Here is a 22686-nt window from a genome sequence, read left to right as displayed (position 1 = left end):
GGGCCCCGTAAATGCTGCTCCAGTGTCTGATGTCCCAATCTGGAATGCTCCCGTATATGATGGGCCTCATGGATGATGCTCCAGTGTCAGATGTCCCCCATTTTGAATGCTCCAGTATATGATGGGCCCCATTTTTAATTAACCCAGGCATGGTATGTGAAAAGAGCTCCATGGAGTAATCTGAAGTGTGTGCTGCCGCATCCTTCACTTTTGGTGTGGGTGAAGGACACAAGGAAAGTGGTTGCTCCTGACCAGAAGCCTGCACTTACGACTCAGTGCTTGCATTTTTTTAAACTTCAGAAGAGGAGGCGATAGAGCTGGAGGCTGTTTCAGCAATGTAAGCCAAAAACAGTTCCTGATGCTCCGGTTTTAAAAGAAGTCTACCTACTCCCAGAAAATGGAGCCTTACAGGCCTTCCAGAGCTACACCATGATGCATTTTCAACACCTCCTGCCTTAGCTGCTATTGTGTTTTGGCAGTACCAGCAGATGCACCACCACCACCATCAGTACCAGGTGGTCCCCCACGCCCATGTAGGCATCCTCTTCAACCATAGTTCCTCATGTTTTAGAAAATTGACCCAAAATGCCAGCAGATATATGGTACTGTATCAGAAGCGTACAGCTCTATACAGTCTAGGGATAACAGTAAATCTCCGTATATATTTCATGAGTCATACACAGACGCTCACAGGCTCAGTATGGATTACCCAATAAAATAAAAAGGTGTAAAAGGGTACAGTATCACCAGATGCAAGGTATATATAGTATAGTGTAAACATTCTGAATCTCCGTTTACATTTCAGGAGGCAGACACAAACGCTCTCAGGCCCAGTATGGATTACACAAGAATATGAAAAGCTGTAAATGGGTAATGTTAACCAAGCGTACAGCTATATACAGTGTTGGCCAAATTTGAAATCTCAGTATATATTTCCGGAGTCACCCTCAGATGCACACTCAATCTGGGTTAGACCATAATAAAAAATGTTGTAAAAAAGGTACTGGATATCAAGATAGCAAGTATATATATTACATGGTACAATTGAAATCTCCATATACATAGTCCCGTAGTCAGTCTCAGATGATTACTCAGTAGGGATTTGACCGTAAAACTAAATGTCGAACAAAGGTACTGTATAACAAGATACAAGCTGTATCAAGTATAGGGTAAAAATTGGTATCTCCGATTCACCGTATATATAGAAGGCGTAAACCACACACACTCACTCACTATGGATGATACCGTAATACAAAATTTTGAACAAAGGTACTGTATACCGCACATACCAGGTGTATCCAGTCTAGGGGTAATTGTAAATTTCCATCTATACTTCCGGAGTCAGACACAGACACTCACAGGCTCAGTATGTATTACACCAGAATTTAACAAGTAGAAAAAGGGAAAGGTAGTCGAAGCGTACACAAGTATACAGTGTTGTGGTACTTTTATATCTTCGTATATATTTCAATCTCAGTAAGCCAGTCCAGACTCTCCGCTACTGGAAACTACATGGATATAAGTACAGACGGAAAGTCGAGTGTTAGCAGAAATTTGGGAATTACTCATTGCAGGAAAACCTCCCGGTAGATGTTACAGAGACGATGCAGACCCTCAATTACTGTGTCTGTGGAGACAGTGAAAACGGTTCTTTGTGAAGAAAGGATTGCTTTATCGTAGCAGCGTGGATCACATCACCGTTACTCGTCTCCATCAAATTGTGATCACAGGGAGAGATGTAGACATGGTCCTCACTGCTTATCATGATGTGTCTGGTCATTTTGGAGTGAAAAAGACAGAAGCCACAGATCGTAGGCGATTCTATTGGATTGGCATGAGAGGAGACATTGAAAAATGGTGGCAGGAATGTCACACGTCTGTGACTATCACAACTGTGAAAGGTGATCATAAAGCACCACTGCATCCGCTTGTAAGTTGACGTCCATTACAAAAGGTAGCCTGTTATGGATGAGTCACCAAAGGAGGAAAAAACAAAAATAATAGCTAAGTCCAGAAAACCAGAGAAGTTGGCAGCTATCGGATTGCAGACCCCTGAACCTATCCACAACAACTAGCAGTAGCCGTGGGGGGTTCCTACGGTGCCCTAGACCCCTCGATCACAGCCGGAGAACTAAATTAGCCTAAATACAGAAAGGGGAAATCTAAACTGCCCCAGAGCAGACCCCAAAGCAATAGGCAGCCCCCAACATATAATGACTGTGAAGCAAGATGAAAAACACTAACACAGATAGAAAGATAGGTTGAGCAAATGATGGGGCCCAAGCTAACTAAATAGGACAGAATAGAAAAGCTGCTGTCTGCAATCCGCAAAAACCCTATCCAAAAATGTACCAACAGACTGATAGGAAAAACAGGCCCTGAAGTCGCTAGGCTTCAAAAAGACTATATCAGCACTCAGGTATATTCTGAAGACAGAGCCAGAGATCAACAGATCAGAGACAAAAATGGAATTCAGCTCACCCCCGGCCGGGGATGGCTGAACTCCAAAAAACAAGGCAAACAAAACCAGAACTGAAGTGTACAAAAGGCAGATCAAAACTTAGCTTTGAGAAGCAGAAATCAGACTGGTCTCCAAGAATCCAGCAGGAAAATCATCAGCAAGGCAGCAGGGCGTCGGCTGCCTTATATCCAGTCATCAGTTCCTGTGACCCAGTCATCATCTACCTGCTCAGCTGTTTGGTAATCAGCCTCACTACCTTCCTTTGCCAGAAGAGGGAGTTCATCAGACCTCACTGGTGAAGGGAAAAATGAACTCACAACAGTAGCCATTGATCATCTGAAGGTAGAGGCCAGCAGGAAATGGCATCGCTACATCTTAACCATTATCGATCAATACACCAAATTTCTAGTGGCCGTCCCTGTGAAGGATTTAACTGCCCAGACTGCACAGCGGAGGAGCAGGGAGAGGTAAGTATTGCAACTTGCAAGTGCTGTGGCCATGACCAAGCGGGGGGGCACACTCGTGGTCGACGGTACTGGCACAGGGCCCCTCATAGTACGCTGGCGTGTCTGATGGCGAGTGTGCCCCCCCCACTGTCAGAGACACTGTATTGTACTATGAGGGGCCCTGTGCCAGTGCCGCCGGCCATCTGTGGGCCCATCCACCTGTTCAGAGCAATGGCACTAGCCCGGGTGCGCCAGGTGTTGACCTCAGCCATTGGGGGGCAGCCCACTTGGGGAGGTTTAAAAAATGGCATATGTTGATGTGTTGGCTGGACATTCAGCTGCTGCAAAGGGCGGAATTGGGCAAGTCCGAGGAAGAGGAGGACAAAAGCGAGGCAGTTTTCTGACAACCTATGTGTCATCAGGGGAAGGTGGGACAAAATCCTTTGAAACCCATGCATGGTTCATTTTAATGAAGGTTAGATCATCACCATTTTGGGTAGACAGACGGGTCCTTTTTTCTGTCAGGATTGATCAAGCAGCACTGAAGACTCTCTCACATAACACACTACCAGCAGGGCAAGCGAGCTCCTGTAAGGCATATTGTGCCAATTCAGGCCAGGCAACCAGTTTAGAGGCCCAATAGTCAAAGGGGAATAACCTGTGAGGGAGAACATCGATATGGGAGAAGTAGTTTGTAACCATAATTGACAACTGCTGTCTCCTGTCACTTTTAATCGGTACAGTATTAGCAGTCGTGTGAGCGGTACTTGAGAAATCATTCCACAACATGGTCATTAAACCCCTGTCTCCAATGCCACTTCGGCTGTGTGCACCACGAACACCTCTTCCATTGTGCCCACTACGGCTCGTGGGAGAACCAGCTTTGTGCTGGGAAAGCCTCAAACAAACGGTTTACCAGAGTTGCTTGTTTGTTAGCCAATATTATCTCTAGGTTCTCCTGTGGCATGATGTTGTGTAATTTGCCTTTGTAGTGTGGATTGAGGATGTTGGCCAGCCAGTAGTCGTCATCCCTCATCATTTTGACAATGCGGGGGTCCCTTTTTAGGATCCGCAAGGCATAATCGCACATGTGGGCCAGTGTTCCAGGTGTCAATGATGCACTGCCAGTGGTGGGTGGAGGAGCACTTTCTGGCAAATCCACATCCCTACAGTCACGCACAAACACTGTACCTGACCTTGGAACGCCAACATTTCCTCTTGCCCCTAGAGAAGCATCCTCCTGCCCAAAATAATCATCCCCCTCCTCCTCCTCTTCCTCTTCTTCCTCCACCTCATCCAGGACAGTTCCCTGACCAGACAATGGCTGACTGTCATCAAGGCTTCCCTCCTCCTCCTCCTCCGCAGACGCCTGATCCTTAATGTGCGTCAATCTTTGACGCAGACGCATAAGTGGGATGCTCATGCTTATGATGGTGTCGTCTGTGCTTACCAGCCGTGTGCATTCCTCAAAACACTGAAGGACTTTACAGAGGTCTTTCAGCTTTGACAACTGCACACCCGACAATTCCATGTCTTCCCTCAAACTGCCTGCCAGTGTATCCTGCCACAAATGCATTACAGCCTGCCTCTGTTCGCAAACTCTCTCAACCATGTGCAGGGTGGAGTTCCACCTTGTTGCAACGTCTATGATTAGGCGATGCTTGGGGAGGTGGAGCAATCGCTGCCGCCTCTGCATATGAGTGGAGTGGACGTTTGAGTGACGGATATGCGAGCACAGTCTTCACACCTTATGGAGCAGGGATGTTAACTCCAGATAATTATTCAGGAAGCACTGCACCACCAGGTTCAAAGTGTGAGCCAGGCAAGGTATGTGTGTGAGTTTTGCACAGGCTATGGCTGCCACAAAATTACGGCCATTATCACTGACTACCTTGCCTGCCTCAAGATGTAGACTGCCCAGCCATGACTCAGTTTGTCGCTGCAAGTAGTTGGCCAGTACCTCCGCGGTGTGTCTGTTGTCGCCCAAAGACATCATCTTTAACACAGCCTGCTGACGCTTACCACTAGCTGTTCGATAGTGGGACACCTCATGTGCAACACTGCCAGCTGCAGATGGAGTGCTCGTGCGACTGCGCTCTGTGGACGAGCTTTCACTGATAGAGGAGGAGGAGGATCGAAAGCCTACAGCCAACTGTTTCCTATACCGTGGGCTAGGCTGCACTGTTCCACCACCGCTGTCCCCAGTGGAGCCTGCATCCACCACACTAACCCAGTGCGCAGTGATGGACACTTAATGGCCCTGGCCATGCCTACTGGTCCATGCATCTGTTGTGAGGTGCCCCTTTCCACTCACTGACTGTTTTAGTGCATGGACAATGCAGTCCTTCTCATGCCGGTGGAGGGCAGGGATGGCTTTTCGAGAAAAGAAGTGCTGACTGGGTAGGCCATAGCGTGAGACAGCGTAGGCCATGAGGTCGCGGAAACCTTCGCTTTCAACCAAACGGTAGAACATCGTCTCTAATGAGATTAGTTTGGCAATGTAGGCGTTCAAACAAAGTGTACGTGGATGAGAGGATGAGTACTTTTTTGTCCTACTCAGAGTGTCTGGTAGGGTGAGCTGGACTGGAGAGCTGCATATGGGGGAAGTAGCGGTGGACCGGATGGAGTGAGAGGGGGTTGGTGATGGTATTGGTGGTGATGGCCTAGATTGCGAGTTGTGTTGCAAAACCATTGTGATTCCCTGAGTGCTTTGGCCTTGCGACGACACCTCCACATTTAGTGCTGGTGGTGTGCTTAACGGTGGCAGTGGTCTTACAGTGGGGTAAGCGATGGAGCGTTGCTGGCTACCTTCAGTCGGAGCAGGTGCACATGTGCTACCTGAGGTTTTGTAGTCTGTCCACGCTTGCAAGTGCATGTTGATTAAATGTCTAAGCATGCAACTAGTATTCAAATTTCTGAGTTGTTTACCTCGGCTAAAGGTCCTTCTGCACTTCTTACAGGTAACCTTTGCCTCATCAGTAGGATTTTGGACAAAGAAGTGCCACACTGCACTCTTCCTACTATGGTATACATTTTCTGACCTTGAACGCTGTGCTAAGTTGACCGTCTGGCCAAGCTGTCCTGAAACTCTTTTAGTTTTTGTTCCACACTTTTGGACAGCTACGGGCCAGGCAGATAACCGCTGCTGCGATGTCAATGCGTGCTGCGGATCCTTCTCCTTATCTGAACTATTGCCAGCACCACCCTCCTCCCCAATGGATGCCAATCCGGGTAAAGAACTGGGTCATCCATCACCTCCTCTTCAAAGTCATCTGCACCTTCCTCTTTACCTTCCTCTGTGTCACCGTGTAAGGTGGTATAGTATGCGGGAAGGGGCACCTGAGTTTCTTCAGGGTCAGATTCTGGCTCAATAGACTGCGAGGGCAATGTAGTGCTCTGGGTCGATATACCAGCAGAATCATCTAGCAGTGGCTGTGCATCAGTGCACTCCATGTCAGATTCATCGTGGACTGGGGAATTCTGGATTTGACTGGATAACCCAGGAATGGTATGTGAAAAGAGTTCCATAGAGTAATCTGAAGTGTGGGCTGCCACATCCTTAACTTTTGGTGGGGGTGAAGGACACAAGTAAAGGTCTTTTTCCTGACCATAACCCTGCACTGACGACTCCGTGCTTGCAGTTTTCCAACGTTCAGAAGAGGAGGCAATAGAGCTGGTGGCTGTTTTGGCAATGTACGCCAAAACCTGTTCCTGATGTTCATGCTTTAAAAGCGGTTTTCTTACTGCAAGAAAAGACAACCTTAACAGGCCTTCTTGGGCCAGACGATGTCGCAGGCTCAACACCTCCTGCCTTAGCTGCTATTGTGCTTTTGCCAGAACCAGCCGATGCACCACCACCATCAGTACCAGCTGCGCCCCCTGCCCACGTTCGCGGCCTCTTCCACCATACTTCCTCATGTTTGGGAAAATGTACCAAAAATATGAGCAGAGAGATGGTACTGTATGAGGAGCGTCCAGCTGTGTAAGGTATATTAAAAAAATTAAATCCACGTATATGTTTTGTTCACAGTATGTATTGGACCGTAATCCAACAAGCAGATATACGGAACTGTATCAAAAGTGTACAGCTGTATACATTTTTTGTGTAACTAACAATCTCCGTATATGTATTTACGGAGTGTCACACACACACGCTGACTCTGTATACATGTGACTGTAATGCGAACGGCAGATATACAATACAGTTTGAGAATCGGACAGCTCTATACAGTGTGTGTATGGAAAATTGTCAATCTCCATCTATTTGTATATGGACTGACACACGCTGTCTCTGTCTAGTTTTGACCGTTATCAAACAGCAGATATAAGAAACTGTTTGAAAAGCGGACAGCACTCTAAGGTGTAGTTCTGGAAAAACGGAAAAAACTCCTCAGCTTTTTTTCCAGAGTCACTCACAGATAGCTTCTATTTGTCCATGATACAAGGCGGTACACGGTAGTGTGTGAGGAGCGTACACCGCTATACGGTGTCTGTATGGAAAATTGTCAATATCCGTCTATTTGTATAGGGACTGGCACACGGTGTCTCTGTCTAGTTTTGACCGTGATCAAACAGCAGATATGCAAAACTGTTTGAAAAGCGGACAGCACTCTATGGTGTAGGGCTGGAAAAAAGGAAAAACTCCTTGGCTTTTTTTTCCAGAGTCACACACAGATAGCTTCTATTTGTGCGTGATACAAGGCGGTACACGGTAGTGTGTGAGGAATGTACACCGCTATACGGTGTCTGTATGGAAAATTGTCAATCTCCGTCTATTTGTATATGGACTAACACATGCTTTCTCTGTCTAGTTTTGACTGTTTCAAACAGCAGATATATGAAACTGTTTGAAAAAGGGACCGCACTCTAAGGTGTAGGTCTGGAAAAATGGAAAAACTCCTCAGCTTTTTTTTCCAGAGTCACAAACAGAAAGCTTCTATTTGTCCGTGATACAAGGCGGTACATGGTAGTGTGTGAGGAGCATACACCGCTATACGGTGTCTGTATGGAAAATTTTAAATCTCCATCTATTTGTATAGGGACTGACACACGCTGTCTCTGTCTAGCTTTGACCATAATCAAACAGCAGATATGCGAAACTGTTTGAAAAGCGGACAGCACTCTAAGGTGTAGGTCTGGAAAACCGGAAAAATTCCTCAGCTTTTTTTTCCAGAGTCACACACAGATAGCTTCTATTTGTCCGTGATACAAGGCGGTACACGGTAGTGTGTGAGGAGCATACACCGCTATACGGTGTCTGTATGGAAAATTGTCAATCTCCGTCTATTTGTATAGGGACTGACACATGCTGTCTCTGTCTAGTTTTGACTATAATCAAACAGCAGATATACGAAACTGTTTGAAAAGCGGACAGCACTCTAAGGTGTAGGTCTGGAAAAACGGAAAAACTCCTCGGCTTTTTTTCCAGAGTCACACACAGATAGCTTCTATTTGTCCGTGATACAAGGCGGTACACGGTAGTGTGTGAGGAGCGTACACCACCATACGGTGTCTGTATGGAAAATTGTCACTCTCCATCTATTTGTATAGGGACTGACACACGCTGTCTCTGTCTAGTTTTGACCGTGATCAAACAGCAGATATACGAAAGTGTTTGAAAAACGGACAGCTCTCTAAGGTGTAGGACCAGAAAAATGGAAAAACTCCTCGGCTTGTTCTTCCAGAGGCACACCCAGATAGCTTCTATTTGTCCGTGATACCAGCCGGTACACGGTAGTGTGTGAGCGTACACCGCTATACGGTGTGTGAAAAAATGAACGCTCAGTAACTCACCAGGACAAAAGAATAAAAGTTGGAGTGCTTTGAAAAAAGCAGTTTGAACAGCAGTGTTCACACAGCAATGCAGCTAGCAGGTAGCCTTAAAAGGCAGCCTAATCACCACCAGCGCTGCTGCACACAACAAAAATCCTCCCCTTTCACTGCACACTAAGTGTACAGTGAAAAGTGCTATCAGCAGAGGCAGTTTTTTTTCTTCTTCCCTGCCTAACGCTCTCCCTGTTCAGAATCAGCAGCAGCACTTCTCCCTATTCTAAGATCGGCAGAAGTAAGATGGCGGTCGGCGGTCACAGCCTTTTATACCCACGGTGACGCCACACAAAGCCAGCCAATCACTTCAATGCCCTTCTCTAAGATGGTGGTGGCCGCTGCCCATGTCATCGCGTTGCCCAGAGTGTGCGTCCTCCATCATTGGCTGAGAAAAGGCACTGGAAGCCTTATTTGAAACGCGACTTTGTTGCTCTGATCGGTGACCTCATGGCCAACCTCACACTATGGTCGGGTTTCGATCGGCGAAACCCGACTTTAGCTAAAGTCAGCTATTTTTGAATTTGACCGACCCATTTCGCTCAACTCTAGTGTCGACCAAAAGGGTAACAATGTTATGAACTTTTGACTTTTAGGCTCCATATATCACCATCTACAACTGTTTTGAACGTGAGACTATCATCATTTTATAGATAATCATCTTGGCTATCTCATATATAAATTTGACTAACAACATTAGCATATGATTAGCTATGCAAATTGTCAGGTCGCTGCATTGTTATTGCTTTGCTCCTGAAAATCTAAATTTTATTTTTTGTTATTTTGTTAGTCTTTTGTAAATCCACCTTTGCTTTTCAACACTGCCTTAATCAGTCTGGGCACCCTAATGATCAAATTCAGACATGTCTCTACCGAAATCTGATCCCAGGTCTCTTATACCCCTTGCCAAAGTTGGTGCATACAGGTCGACTCACTTGGATATGTACAGTTTACAGCTTTTTGTTCAATTCTACCCACAAGTGATTGACTGGGTTGAGGTTTAGGGACTGTGGGGCCAATGTAGCACTTCTACTTCATTGTTTCTTCACCAATTTCAATGTATTGTCCTGCTGAAACTGTAGGTCATCCTTTTCATATGCACTGTACTCGAGTGTACAAGGTAACTTGTCTTGAAGGATGCTCATATATAGCTCAGCATTGAGACCTCCATTGATCCTGGTCAAATATCCAACGCCTTTGGCTGTGAAACAACACCATATCATAAGGCTTCCTCCACCGTTAGCCCCTTTTTCCCTTGTTTATTTCAGACTCATTTGAACCAATCAGGGCCTAGTCTATTGACATTCTTCTCATCGCTCCAAATCATCCGTTCCTAATCTTCTACTGTCTCCTTTTATACTTTTTTCTAAACTTGTATTTTTTTCAAAACTTCTTATTATGACAATAATGAAGTCGAGGCTTCTTCGCGTTTTTTTGAGCCACAATTCCAGACTTTTTTAACATGCCTCTCATAGTGCTTTCATGGATGTGTCACGCGGCGGCTGCCGCGCACTCTTTCCCTTCCCCCCCCCCCGGCCGCAGCTCACCCGCTCGCCGGTGGCCTCCTCGCCTCGGAGCAGTCTGCTGCGGGCTACGGCGCGGTCTCTCCCGGCCATTCTCCCTCGGCCGGCGACCGCCTCCGTCTGGTCCTCTGGATCGCGCCGGGTGCGCGCCCCCGCTCCTCCTCCTCGGCGGGCGCGCGTCCACACTATGGCCAGGCACACGCGCTCCTCCTCCTCCTCCTGAGGACGCTCGCCCCCTCCTCCAACTGGAGGTCACGACCCGGAAGGCCTCCCACTTCCCTATATCAGGCCGCCTCCTCCTGCTGGCAATGCCTGACTATCACTGCGCCTTTGCTAGTGACTCTGGCCCGCTCTCCATGTGCGCTCCGGCGTCCTGTCCGTTCGTTACTCATTCCTCCTTTGTTCTCTCTCCTAGGCTCGGGGTCTCCAAGCCGTGCCCGTCACTCCTGTGTCTCCAAGCCGTACCCGTCACTTCTGTGCCTCCAAGCCTTGCCCGTCACTTCTGTGCCTCCAAGCCGTGCCCGTCACTTCTGTGCCTCCAAGCCGTGCCCGTCACTCCTGTGCCACCAAGCCGTGCCCGTCTGTCCTGTGTCTCCAATCCGGATCTACCTGTCTGTCCGCTGATACATTCCCTGGGTACCAGCTGCCGTGGTGATAGTTACCCGCGGGCTTGCCCCAAACACTCCCTGTATAGGGGGTGGTCCACCTGGTCAGCTCGCCCTCGGGAGGTTTGTTGCCACGGTCTAGTGGGTCCACCCCAGGAGTACCTTACAGGATGTCTGTGATCCTACTATTACGAAGCCTACGAACCTACTGCCGTATTTGTTGCGCAAAAACTGATAGACCTTGTGATGAGCTGACTTTGCCTGGAAATCCACCTCTTGGCTTTTGAATGGATGGACAGATTTCATTTTATATTCTTCCAACTCTCATGGCACTGACATGATGCAGTTTAGTAATTTTCTTGGCTGAGAGACCACTATCGACTAGCTGGATGATGCGGTTTCTCTTTTCTTGGGAAATCTTCTTCATTGCTTCTCCTCGATGCAAACCAGTGACCTTGGGCTTTGAAAATTAACGTTCGTTATCATTTAGAAACAACAATACTAATGTTTTAACTCAGGAAGAGTTCAGAAATCAATATTTTGTGGAATAACCATGATTTTTAAAAACAGCTTTCATGTGTCTTGGCATGCTTTCCACCAGCCTTTTACATTGCTCCTGGGGCTAAAATGTAAGCAGTTCTCCTTTGTTTGATGTCCTGTGACTATCCATCATCCTCTTGATTACATTCCAGAGGTTTTCAATGGGGCTCAGGTCTGGAGAATGGGCTGCCCATGACAGGGTTTTGATGTGGTCGTCTCTTAATTCTTGCCAGAGCTGTATATATATATGTATATATATAATATACATTGTAAAATGGATATGTGATATGTGCTCACAATTTGAAAATATGACATTTCAATTGTTATACTAGTTATATAAACAGCAATTGAAATGTCACATTGTCATGTTGTGAAGCACATATCCAGATACAAACCGGATGAAAAGATTAAAGCCACATGAAATATATTTGATACATACCCTATTACCTAAGGCTATGGGCTAACTGCTCATATATAAAGTACAGGCATGTATTACATTGTATTACACTTTGATTTGTAAAAAATTTTTCCCTTTCTCCTTTATTATAGTGGAAGGGAATTTGCATTTTCTTATTGCTAGATGATAAGAGCTTTACCATTCTACAAGATGTAGGACTGATATCACGTAGGACTGATATCATGTGGTGGTTGTTTAGTTTTGCACATATACAGGTTCATCTCACAAAATTAGAATATCATCAAAAAATAATTTAACTAAGAGAGCACTTCATGCAATAATAACTAAAACACAGCACAATATAGAATAATGCAAGTAAAGCAAAACTAACAAAGCACTTCCTGCAACAGTAACGAATGCACAGCACAATATGGAAATGTCCAGTGTAACTGAAAAGCGGGGCGCGACCGCTAATATGAACCAGTCCAGCAGTAATATGAAGCAGGTGTGCACAAGGCACTAAAAGTGGGAGTCCAGCAGTAAGTATGAGAATAAGCACACCGCGTTTAATAAGGAAGTCCATCTATATTATGAATGAGCACACAGCACTAAAGTGTACAAGTCCAGAAATCATATGGTTTGAAATGCACACGGCACTTAGACGTAGAAGACCAGCATTATACTGGAGTGGCATTAACAGGAGAAGGTCACTATATGTACCTTTTTGGGTTGAAAGTCCTGCACAAGTCCACCACTGCAGCCCAACAAACAGAGGCCTAGAGGAGATTGTAATGTCAGGATTCTTTACAGGCCACAGCAGATCCAGAGGCGAATAGTTCCACACTAGAAGTCCAGACAGTAGTTAAGCACCGACAGCATCAGGGAGATGCACAGAGGACTGTAGGCAGCATAACGTGGAGAGGCAGAGCACCGAGTAACGAGCAGCAGCAGGGAGTCAACTAGTAGACAGGCAGGAGCTCAGGAGCCAACAGCAACAAAATACTCAGGCAAAGAGGAACACATGGCTCAGACTTAAATAATCAGAACAGACAGGAAGGTCCATGACAAGGTGAGATACAACACTCCATCTTGGATAAGGACGAACAGGCACAAAGGAAAGTCCAGAATCCTTACAGTTGCTTTGATAGTAGCGTTCAGTTCATCAGCATTCTTGGGTCTGGTATCTCTCATCTTCCTCTTTACAATACCCCATAGGTTCTCAATGGGGTTAAGGTCAGGTGAATTTGATGGTCAATCAAGCAAACTGGTACTGTTGTTTTCGTTTTTAAACCAGGTATTGGTACTTTTGGCAGTGTGCACAGGTGCCAAGTCCTGCTGGAGAAGGAAATTTCCATCTCTAAAATGTTTGTCGGCAGAGGGAAGTATGAAGTGCTCTAAAATTTCCTGGTAGATGGATGCGCTGAATTTGGTCTTGATAAAACACAGTGGACCTACACCAGCAGATGACATGGCTCCCCAAACCATAACTGATTGTGGAAACTTCACAGTAGACCTCAAGCAGCTTGGATTTTCTGTCTCTCCACTTTTTATCCAGACTCTGGGACCTTGATTTCCAAGGTCTAGTGTGAAGTATCCACAATCAATGATTGTTTCTGGAGCCATGGTTTAAAAACAACAGTATCACTGTGCTTGATTGGCCAGCAAACTTGCTTGACCTTAACCCCATAGAGAATCTGAGGGAGAGACACCAGACCCAACAATGTAGATGAGCTGAAGGCAGCTAACAAAACAACCTGGACTTCCATAACACCTCAGCAGTGCCACAGGCTGATCACCTCCATGTCATGCCGCATTGATGCAGTAATTGATGCCAAAGGAGCACCAAGTATTGAGTGCATTTACTGAACATACATTTCAGAAGTCCAACATTTTGGATTTTAAAATCATTTTTTCAAGCTGGTGTCATAAAGTATTCTAATTTACTGAGATAATGACTTTTGGGTTTTCATTGACTGTAAGCCATAATCATCAACATTAAGGCCTCTTTCACACATCAGTATTTTGCCGTCAGGCGTGATCCGGCTTTTTTTTGTAAAACCGGATCCAGCGAAATGCAATGCCGGATCCAGTTTTTCCCCATTGACTTGCATTAGCGCCGGATCGCGCCGGATGGCATTGCGTTTCATCCGTTTTTTGCCGGATCCAGCTACTTGTCTCATTCCGGCGTCTGGAAAAAACGGCTACTGTAACGTTTTTTGTCTCCAGCGAAAAAGCCGGAAGCGCCGGATCCGACGCTTCCGTCTTTTTGCCACAATGAAAGTCTATGGGCGCCGGAATGCGCCGGATCCAGAAAAAGACGGATCCAGCCACCGGATCCGTTTTTTTAAGTCTGCGCATGCTCAGATTCAATTGGCCAGCCCCCAGGAAACAGATATAACCTGCTAGACAGATCCAGCAGAAAAACGGATTCGTTTCTACAGTTCTCCAAAATTTATGCCGGATCCGTTTTTTCTAAAAATAGCCGGATCCTGCCTGATGGCAAAAAACTGATGTGTGAAAGTAGCCTAACAAAAATAAACATCTGAAATAGATCACTCTGTATGTAATGACTCTAAATGAGTTTCACTTTTTGTATTGAAGAACTGAAATAATTTAACTTTTTGATGATATTCTAATTTTGTGAGATGCACCTGTATTATTGTTACAGTTGTGGCCAAAAGTATTGACACCCCTGCAATTCTGTCAGATAATACTCAGTTTCTTCCTGAAAATGATTGCAAACACAAATTCTTTGGTATTATTATCTTCATTTAATTTGTCTTAAATGAAAAAACAAAAGAGAATGAAGCAAAAAGCAAAACATTGATCATTTCACACAAAATTCCAAAAATGGGCCAGACAAAAGTATTGGCACCCTCAGCCTAATACTTGGTTGCACAACCTTTAGCCAAAATAACTGCGACCAACCGCTTCCGGTAACCATCAATGAGTTTCTTACAATGCTCTGCTGGAATTTTAGACCATTGTTCTTTGGCAATCTGCTCCAGGTCCCTGATATTTGAAGGGTGCCTTCTCCAAACTGCCATTTTTAGATCTCTCCACAGGTGTTCTATGGGATTCAGGTCTGAACTCATTGCTGGCCACCTTAGAAGTCTCCAGTGCTTTCTCTCAAACCATTTTCTAGTGCTTTTTGAAGTGTGTTATGGGTCATTGTCCTGTTGGGAGACCCATGACCTCTGAGGGAGACCCAGCTTTCTCACACTGGGCCCTACATTATGCTGCAAAATTTGTTGGTAGTCTTCAGACTTCATAATGCCATGCACACGGTCAAGCAGTCCAGTGCCAGAGGCAGCAAAGCAACACCAAAACATCAGGGAACCTCCGCCATGTTTGACTGTAGGGACCGTGTTTTTTTCTTTGAATGTCTCTTTTTTTCTCCTGTAAACTCTATGTTGATGCCTTTGCCCAAAAAGCTCTACTTTTATCTCATTCGACCAGAGAACATTCTTCCAAAACATTTTAGGCTTTTTCATGTAAGTTTTGGCAAACTCCAGCCTGGCTTTTTTATGTCTCGGGGTAAGAAGTGGGGTCTTCCTAGGTCTCCTACCATACAGTCCCTTTTCATTCAGACGCCAACGGATAGTACGGGTTGACACTGTTGTACCCTCGGACTGCAGGACAGCTTGAACTTGTTTGGATGTTAGTCGAGGTTTTTTATCCAACATACACATAATCTTGTGTTGAAATCTCTTGTCAATTTTTCTTTTCCGTCCACATCTAGGGAGGTTAGCCATAGTGCCATGGGCTTTAAACTTCTTGATGGCACTGCGCACGGTAGACACAGGAACATTCAGGTCTTTGGAGATGGACTTGTAGCTTTGAGATTGCTCATGCTTCCTCACAAGTTGGTTTCCCAAGTCCTCAGACAGTTCTTTGGTCTTCTTTCTTTTCTCCATGCTCAATGTGGTACACACAACGACACAGGACAGAGGTTGAGTCAACTTTAATCCATGTCAACTGGCTGCAAGTGTGATTTAGTTATTGCCAACACCTGTTTGGTGCCACAGGTAAGTTAAAGGTGCTGATTTTTCGAACAGTGCCAATACTTTTGTCCACCCTCTTTTTATGTTTGGTGTGGAATTATATCCAATTTGGCTTTAGGACAATTCTTTTTGTATTTTTTCATTTAAGACAAATTAAATGAAGATAATAATACCAAAGAATTTGTGTTTGCAATCATTTTCAGGAAGAAACAGTATTATCTGACAGAATTGCAGGTGTGTCAATACTTTTGGCCACAACTGTATATCTCTGACTACTGATCCTTTTCAGAGAGAGGGTTAAAGTTCAAATACACAACATATTGAGAGGCCGCCTAAGCCTTCTATGATTTTTAATCCATCAACGCTAAAATGAAACATGCATATTTCATACTAATCATGGTTTTTGTATGCACTGTGTGATTCCATTGTGGTCTTCATGTACAGCAAAATGATAGGTTAAAATCTATTTTAAGAACTGACAATGAGGGCCATTTATTAGAAACAGTAAAATTTGCATTCATATTCTGAAAGGCAGAAAACTCTAAGTTTTTTTTCACTTTGAAGCCCAGCGTGTGATTAGGAAGCAAAATGGAAAGCAGGGCTGCTTTGTAAAATTCAAAAGGGAACTGGGCATTTTCGCTTACTGGAGCTGCTCTTAGCACTGTGTGAAGTGCAAAAAGCTTTTGGACACTAGATACACAATGGAAACAAAACTGAATACTGATTTATGGTCCATTTCTTTATATTCTAACTAAAGCTTAATATTTTTTATTTTCATATTTACGGCACATTGAAAATTGCTATGGGCAATTCAATACTAAAACAATGTACATTCAAGGCGATTTCAACATCTATCAAGAGTCCCAAAGCAGAAGTCAAGACGTCTTGCACAGAACAAATATTTCGGAGCAATAGTATTGCAATTCCCTTGTTTGCAGGTGCTTGCTAATGCCTATAGTAGTGAAATACACACATTCTACACTTCCAGGTACATAATGTGAAACGTGACTTGAGACAAAAAACTAAGGGAGGCTCTTTAGGGACAGTATATAGCATAGCAACTCAGAAGGACCCTTACATTAGTATTTCAATAAAAGAATGTGGACAAATTAGGAGGTCTGTAGATGAAATTCTGAGTTTTTGCGAATAGCTATAATAAAATCTAAAAATCAAAAAGTGTAGCACAAGAAATCACAGTTAAGGGTGCAGAGTTCCCCAGGCATGTACCAAACCTTATATAAAGATTCAAAAAATGGAGGCAGTACACCATTCAAGGTGAAAAAGTCAAGGTGCTTCTATTTAATGGCCCATCACAGCAACGTTTTGGTTTGAAAAAGGCTCAGTGTGAGCCGAAACATCGCCGTGAAGGGACATTAAATAGAAGCACATTGACTTTTTCACCTTGAATGGTGTGCTGCCTCCATCTTTTTGAAATCTATAAGAAAATCTATAAATCCGTAGCAAGGTATAAAGTAGAAAACTTTTAAACTTATCTAATGGACGTAGATCTTCCAATCCTATCAACGGGCCAAAAGTGTTACTTAGATTCTGCCATTTAGACTAAGAAGATGCAAGATGCACTAGGGTGATGCTGGATGACAGGACACTGGGCTCTTACTGAATCCTTGTTGATCATTTGTAACCCTGGGGGGGATTTATTTAAAAATAGTCAACTACCAGACTCTAGGTAAAAGACCATTAATACCATAATCTCCAAAAAAGGAAAGGATACGGAGAGCCCAAGGTCCTACAGGCTGAGAACATTACTAAACACTGATGTTGAGCTGGTTGCCAACATTTTGGTGACCAATTTGGCCAAAGTCCTAATCTTTGTGATCCATAGGGACCAATTAAGCAAGAAACTATAAAGTGAGCCATCAGTATGAATGATGAAGAAAGGCTAGATACAGGTAAAAAGTCTATTCTCATGCTGATAGCTATTAAAAAAAATTGATCAAACCAGTGGGAGTATCTCTGGACAATAATGAGAAAGTTTGAATTTTAACAGAAATTTATAAAGTGGGTACAATTAGGTTCACACGAGTTCACACGTGGCGTTTTTTTCGCGTTTCCGTGGCGGTTTTAACCGCGTGATTCTGCCGCGAAAACGCGAAAAATAAGCATCCCATGCATTCCTATGGGATTCCGCAATGCTGTGCTAATGCTGCGGTTTTTACCGTGGCGGAATCGCTTTGCGGTAAAAAACGCAGCATGCTCATTAATTTTGCGGAATCGAGGCTATCCCGCACCCATAGGAATGCATTGTTCCGCTTACTTCCCGCATGTTGCTGTGCACACCATGCGAAAAGTAAGCAGAACAATTGCGGATGGTACCCACGGTCCGGAGGAGAGGAGACTGTCCTCCAGGCTTTGGGTACAATATCCCAGTAAAAAATAGAATTTAAAATAAAAAATATTGTTATTCTCACCTTTCGGTGTCCCGCGCAGCCTTCCCGCTTCTCTCCACGCTCTCATTCCCAGTAATCCTTTGCGAAAATGCCCACGATGACATCCGTTCTCTCGGGTTCGCAAAGTCTCGCGGTCATTCGCACGACGTCATCGCGAATTACCATGAGACATCGCGATCCCGCGAGAACGGACGTCTTCGCGGGCATTTTTGCAAAGGATTACTGGGAACGGCTGCACGGGACGTCGGAAGGTAAGAATAACACCATCTTTTACTAATGATGCTGCATAGGCGGCCTCAGTAGTAAAAAGTTAGTCACACTTGTCAAACACTATGTTTGACGAGTGTGACCAACCTGTCAATCAGTTCCCCAAGCGATGCTACAGATCGCTTTGAAAATGCTAGCATTTTGCAAGCTAAATAAGCTTGCAAAATGCTATTTTTTCCGCGGGAAAATCGCGGGAATTTAAAATGCGATTTTCCCACGGAATGGAATTCCGGAATTCTCGCGGTAATTTCCGCGAGAGTTCCGGTATGTGTGAACTTAGCCTTACTTCATAAAAAGCATGTGGCTCATATACCAATGGGAAGTGATCAGTCTGTTTTCTGACCAGGAGCACCTGACCAGATTTCCAGTTTTCACCTCTACTGTTCATCATCTCATTAGAGCCACAACCAGAAAAAAGTCAAAAAAGAAAAAGGAATCAAGGGATATATTTATAAAGACAAGGTGGAAAAATCTTGCTCTGTGCAGATTATATCCTATGATATCTGATACACAAAAATAAGCCTACAGGGCCATGGAGATCATTAACTAATTTGAGGTTCATCGTGGTTTTGGAATTAAATGGCAGCATTCAATATTATTACTTCTGAATGCTGAGGGGAATAAATCTGAGAGAAAACCTATGGTTTTACGATCAGCTAAAAGCATCAAACATTTATGTATTACTATAATAGTAGAAGTCAATCAATATGTTAAAACACTATGGTAAGACATTTGTGGAAATGTAATTTTTGTCAGTGGCTTTCAATTTGATTCTAGATAAAATTGTACTCTGACCACAGTCATACTTCCTTTTCTGGGGGACAGACGTGATTGCTGCAGCCAATCATTGCAACAGATCTAGTTCCATCCTGTTCTGGTTGAATGGACAGGTAACTGCCACAGGCAATCACTGGCTTGTCACTTAGAACTAAGATATATCTCATTCTTCTTGTTTCGTTACAAGCATGTTTATCCAAGATGTTAATCTGGCAATCAGAGGGGTGAATGCTATAGCTATCAGTCATGTATCAGCGATCATATCAATGCACTATTTAAGGTCATACTTTTACATAATGTAGGCATGTGACTGACAAATCATCATAGCTACATGTATTTTAAGCATTATTTGCAAGACACTTGTCTGGAAACCTTGTTGCAAAAAACAGTGGTAGAAATCTCTTTACGTGATTTCCATTATTTTATTTCTCTAAATAGAACATTATTTTTAACTTCTTGTAACAGAGATAAGAGATAGTTTATTTTTTTATTATCAACAATAATGTTTTGTTCATTAAGATGTTTAACAGTGGCACAATCTCAATTTATTTTCTACCAACATAATTCTGAAAAGAGCCATAAACTGCTGAAATCTTTGAACGATCTCAGCTTTCTCATTCAAACCTTACATGGCATAATCTAAACTATTTTCTAATATACTTAAATTAAAAATTCCCTATCCTTCCCTCACTCCACTATCTAACATGCTGGAATACTCAAACAAAGAGTCATCAGTGGGCAAAAGATGTGGTCACTACCGCTAGAAAATGTCACTATCACAGAAATTAAAGTGCAACACAGGCAAGCTAGAAGAACCAAACACAACACAGAAAAATGTGCTTACAACTATATCTACATCATGTTCATTAGTTCATTAGCCAAAATGATTATTACAAGTGGCTATAAATTCTTACTTGTAAACCAGTGAGAAGGCATCAGAACATATTGCAGGACAAGGGACCAGTTTGACTAAGATGTGTCCAAGAGCTGCTGGAAAGTGAGCTCTGGTCACTTTCTCAAATACTGAGCTGAAAGTGTTGACATCGGCCAACTTGCTGTTGATATCCCCTCCTCCAGTATCTAGTATACTGCCACCATGAAGGACAAGAGCAAGGACATGTGTCTTACAGCTGTTTTGTGAAACCACATCCTAAAGGGGAACATAAAAATCATTGAATTAGTATTTTATCAACTGTTCAATATATCATGTTAGGTAATGGGCATATCAACTTTGGAAACTCTGTATCATATTCCATAATTTTTCATGAAAAAATAGTTGTCAAAACTATGGACAATTTAGAGGGTACCCGAAGTAGCTTACTGTAAATCAGTGAGGTTCATCGGATACTTATATGTTTTTTTTTTATGAAAACCACCCTAAACAATGCTTGGCATATATTATATGGTCCTCCATACTTTTCAATAGTTCCAAGAAATGTAATTTCCCAATGTTTGGCCACTAGAAAGTAGTTGTGCTGCACAAAATTGATGCTTTATGAGAAATGAAGTAATGGATAATGGAGACTGTCTAGTTATCTTTACAATGTATGAATAAAAAGTAAAGGAAATTACCCTCACCTCACTGTCTTCATGAATCTCAAAACTGCTCTGTCTGGGACATCTGTGTTTCCTTCCATGAACACGGTAGAGGTCTCCTATAGAACAAAAAAAATTAATTATGTTTAGCTATTATTATATAATATGACAGTGAAATCCAATGAGTCAGAGAATTTGTTATTATGTCATAATCTTTATCAAAGTAGAGAGATATAAAATAGTGCTATATTCTCTCACAAGTATGCAGACATTTGGGCCTGTTAACTTGTCAATATATTTTGAGAGTGGGGTAGAGAAGCAGTTTACACATTCTCAATCACTGGAAGACCATAAAAACATGTAGATGTTGATCAGGCTAAATTCACTAAATATCTCAGCAATACAAGCATAAACTACTAACCCTACTCGATAACAACTCAATAATAACCTTACTTGCCAAACCCTAATAATTGTTCAAAACTTAGGAAAACTCATAAACCCTTGTCTCATCACATACAAATGACCCAGGGTTGAACATCATCTCGAGTTGTTAGTGGAACCTCAAGTGTTAGTGCACATTCACATGTCCATTTTTTGCATACAAGTGCTATTCGTGTTTTTCACAGATAGCACTCATACTTCTAATAGCGAGTAGGAATTTTCACATGTCCGTGATTTTTCGCAGAACATGCGGTCAACGCAAAATCTAGGAAACATGTCCAATTTTGATCTGAGTAGGTTAAAAGTCTATAATGAAAATTGATGGGTCAAAGAAAAATATCCGACAGCACTTGAATGCTGTTTTCACAACCTGCTAGATGTGAAAAGTTAGAGGAACTTTTTTTTGTTATTACTTATCTTAGAAAAACTAACGAAATTCAGTCCAAATTCTGATGGTAAAAACTGACACACTGACGAAACTCCGATGAAACACTGATAACAAAAACTGATGAAAGTCGGAAAGATTTTCTTGTATGAGAAAATCACTCATATCTGAATTAGCCCTTAAATTTTAAAACAAACAACAGATAGCTTGATGATCAGTGAGGGTTAACTATAGCCTTGGTCTATTCTCTTGAGGATGGATAAAATGGACTTTTCTGGGAAACCTTTAAAGGTGACCATATTGTCACGATCACATGTGTCTGGACGCAGCGAGTACCGCAAGGCGAACCCATGTGACGCACGTGACCCTGGATACACCGCCTCTAGTGGGGCGAATTTAAATAATAAACACGTGCAGCTGGATACACCGCCTCCAACTGGCGAATTTAGACATTACACTTATATACAAGTCTGGAAACCCCGCCTCCAGTAAGGCGAATTAAAACAATAAGGGAAACCTGGGAAACATTAACAATGGTGGGCCCTGCGATAGGGAATAGGGAAGTGGAGACCTCCTGAGCTCCCCTGAGCCAGTGTCCCTGCACTCCTAACGTTCCCTATGCCGGTTCTATACCGGGCGCGCAACAGGAACCTAAAAACCCTAGCTCGTCCTGACCTAAACCCTCACTAGGGAATTGGTCGGTGTGGAAACTAATCCCACCACTGCACTAAAACACACATGAGGAAAGATGACAAAACAGGGGAAACACCACTTAGCTTTGCTCTGTTGCGTACGCTCCTAGCAACAGAGCCCACCACCTGTGTGCATCTTCTCCTCCACCCGGATCCATCACCATAACTGGATCCTTCACCATAGTGCAGCCTTGGAGCAGAGTCCACCACCAGTTGCAGCTGTCCAGAGTCCCAAAGATGAGTTCAACTCCTGCCCAAAAAGTCCAGCATGCTTGAGTCCAGCTCTCCGCAACCAAGTCCTGCATGCTGAGTGCAACTCTCTCCATAGTCGTCACTCCACCAAGCCATGCAAGCACTTCCTGCAAACACCATAAACTGTGA

At 43.7% G+C, this 22686-nt stretch overlaps 1 protein-coding gene across 1 annotated transcript in view; it reads right to left on the bottom strand.

Moving 5' to 3' along the window:
- PITPNM3 (PITPNM family member 3) overlaps positions 1-22686 on the bottom strand; it is a 793680-nt gene that overhangs the window by 198711 nt on the left and 572283 nt on the right. The window contains exons 4-5 of the mRNA XM_073565568.1: positions 20830-20906; positions 20166-20401 (exon numbers count right to left, since the gene is read on the bottom strand). Coding sequence (XP_073421669.1) covers positions 20166-20401; positions 20830-20906 — 313 coding nt within the window. The remainder of the gene's footprint in view (positions 1-20165; positions 20402-20829; positions 20907-22686) is intronic.

Source organism: Dendrobates tinctorius, unplaced genomic scaffold, assembly GCF_039654945.1.
Source record: "Dendrobates tinctorius isolate UK_male_01 unplaced genomic scaffold, ASM3965494v1 ptg000016l, whole genome shotgun sequence".
NCBI lineage: Eukaryota > Metazoa > Chordata > Amphibia > Anura > Dendrobatidae > Dendrobates > Dendrobates tinctorius.
This window is presented reverse-complemented; position numbering and strand designations above follow the sequence as displayed.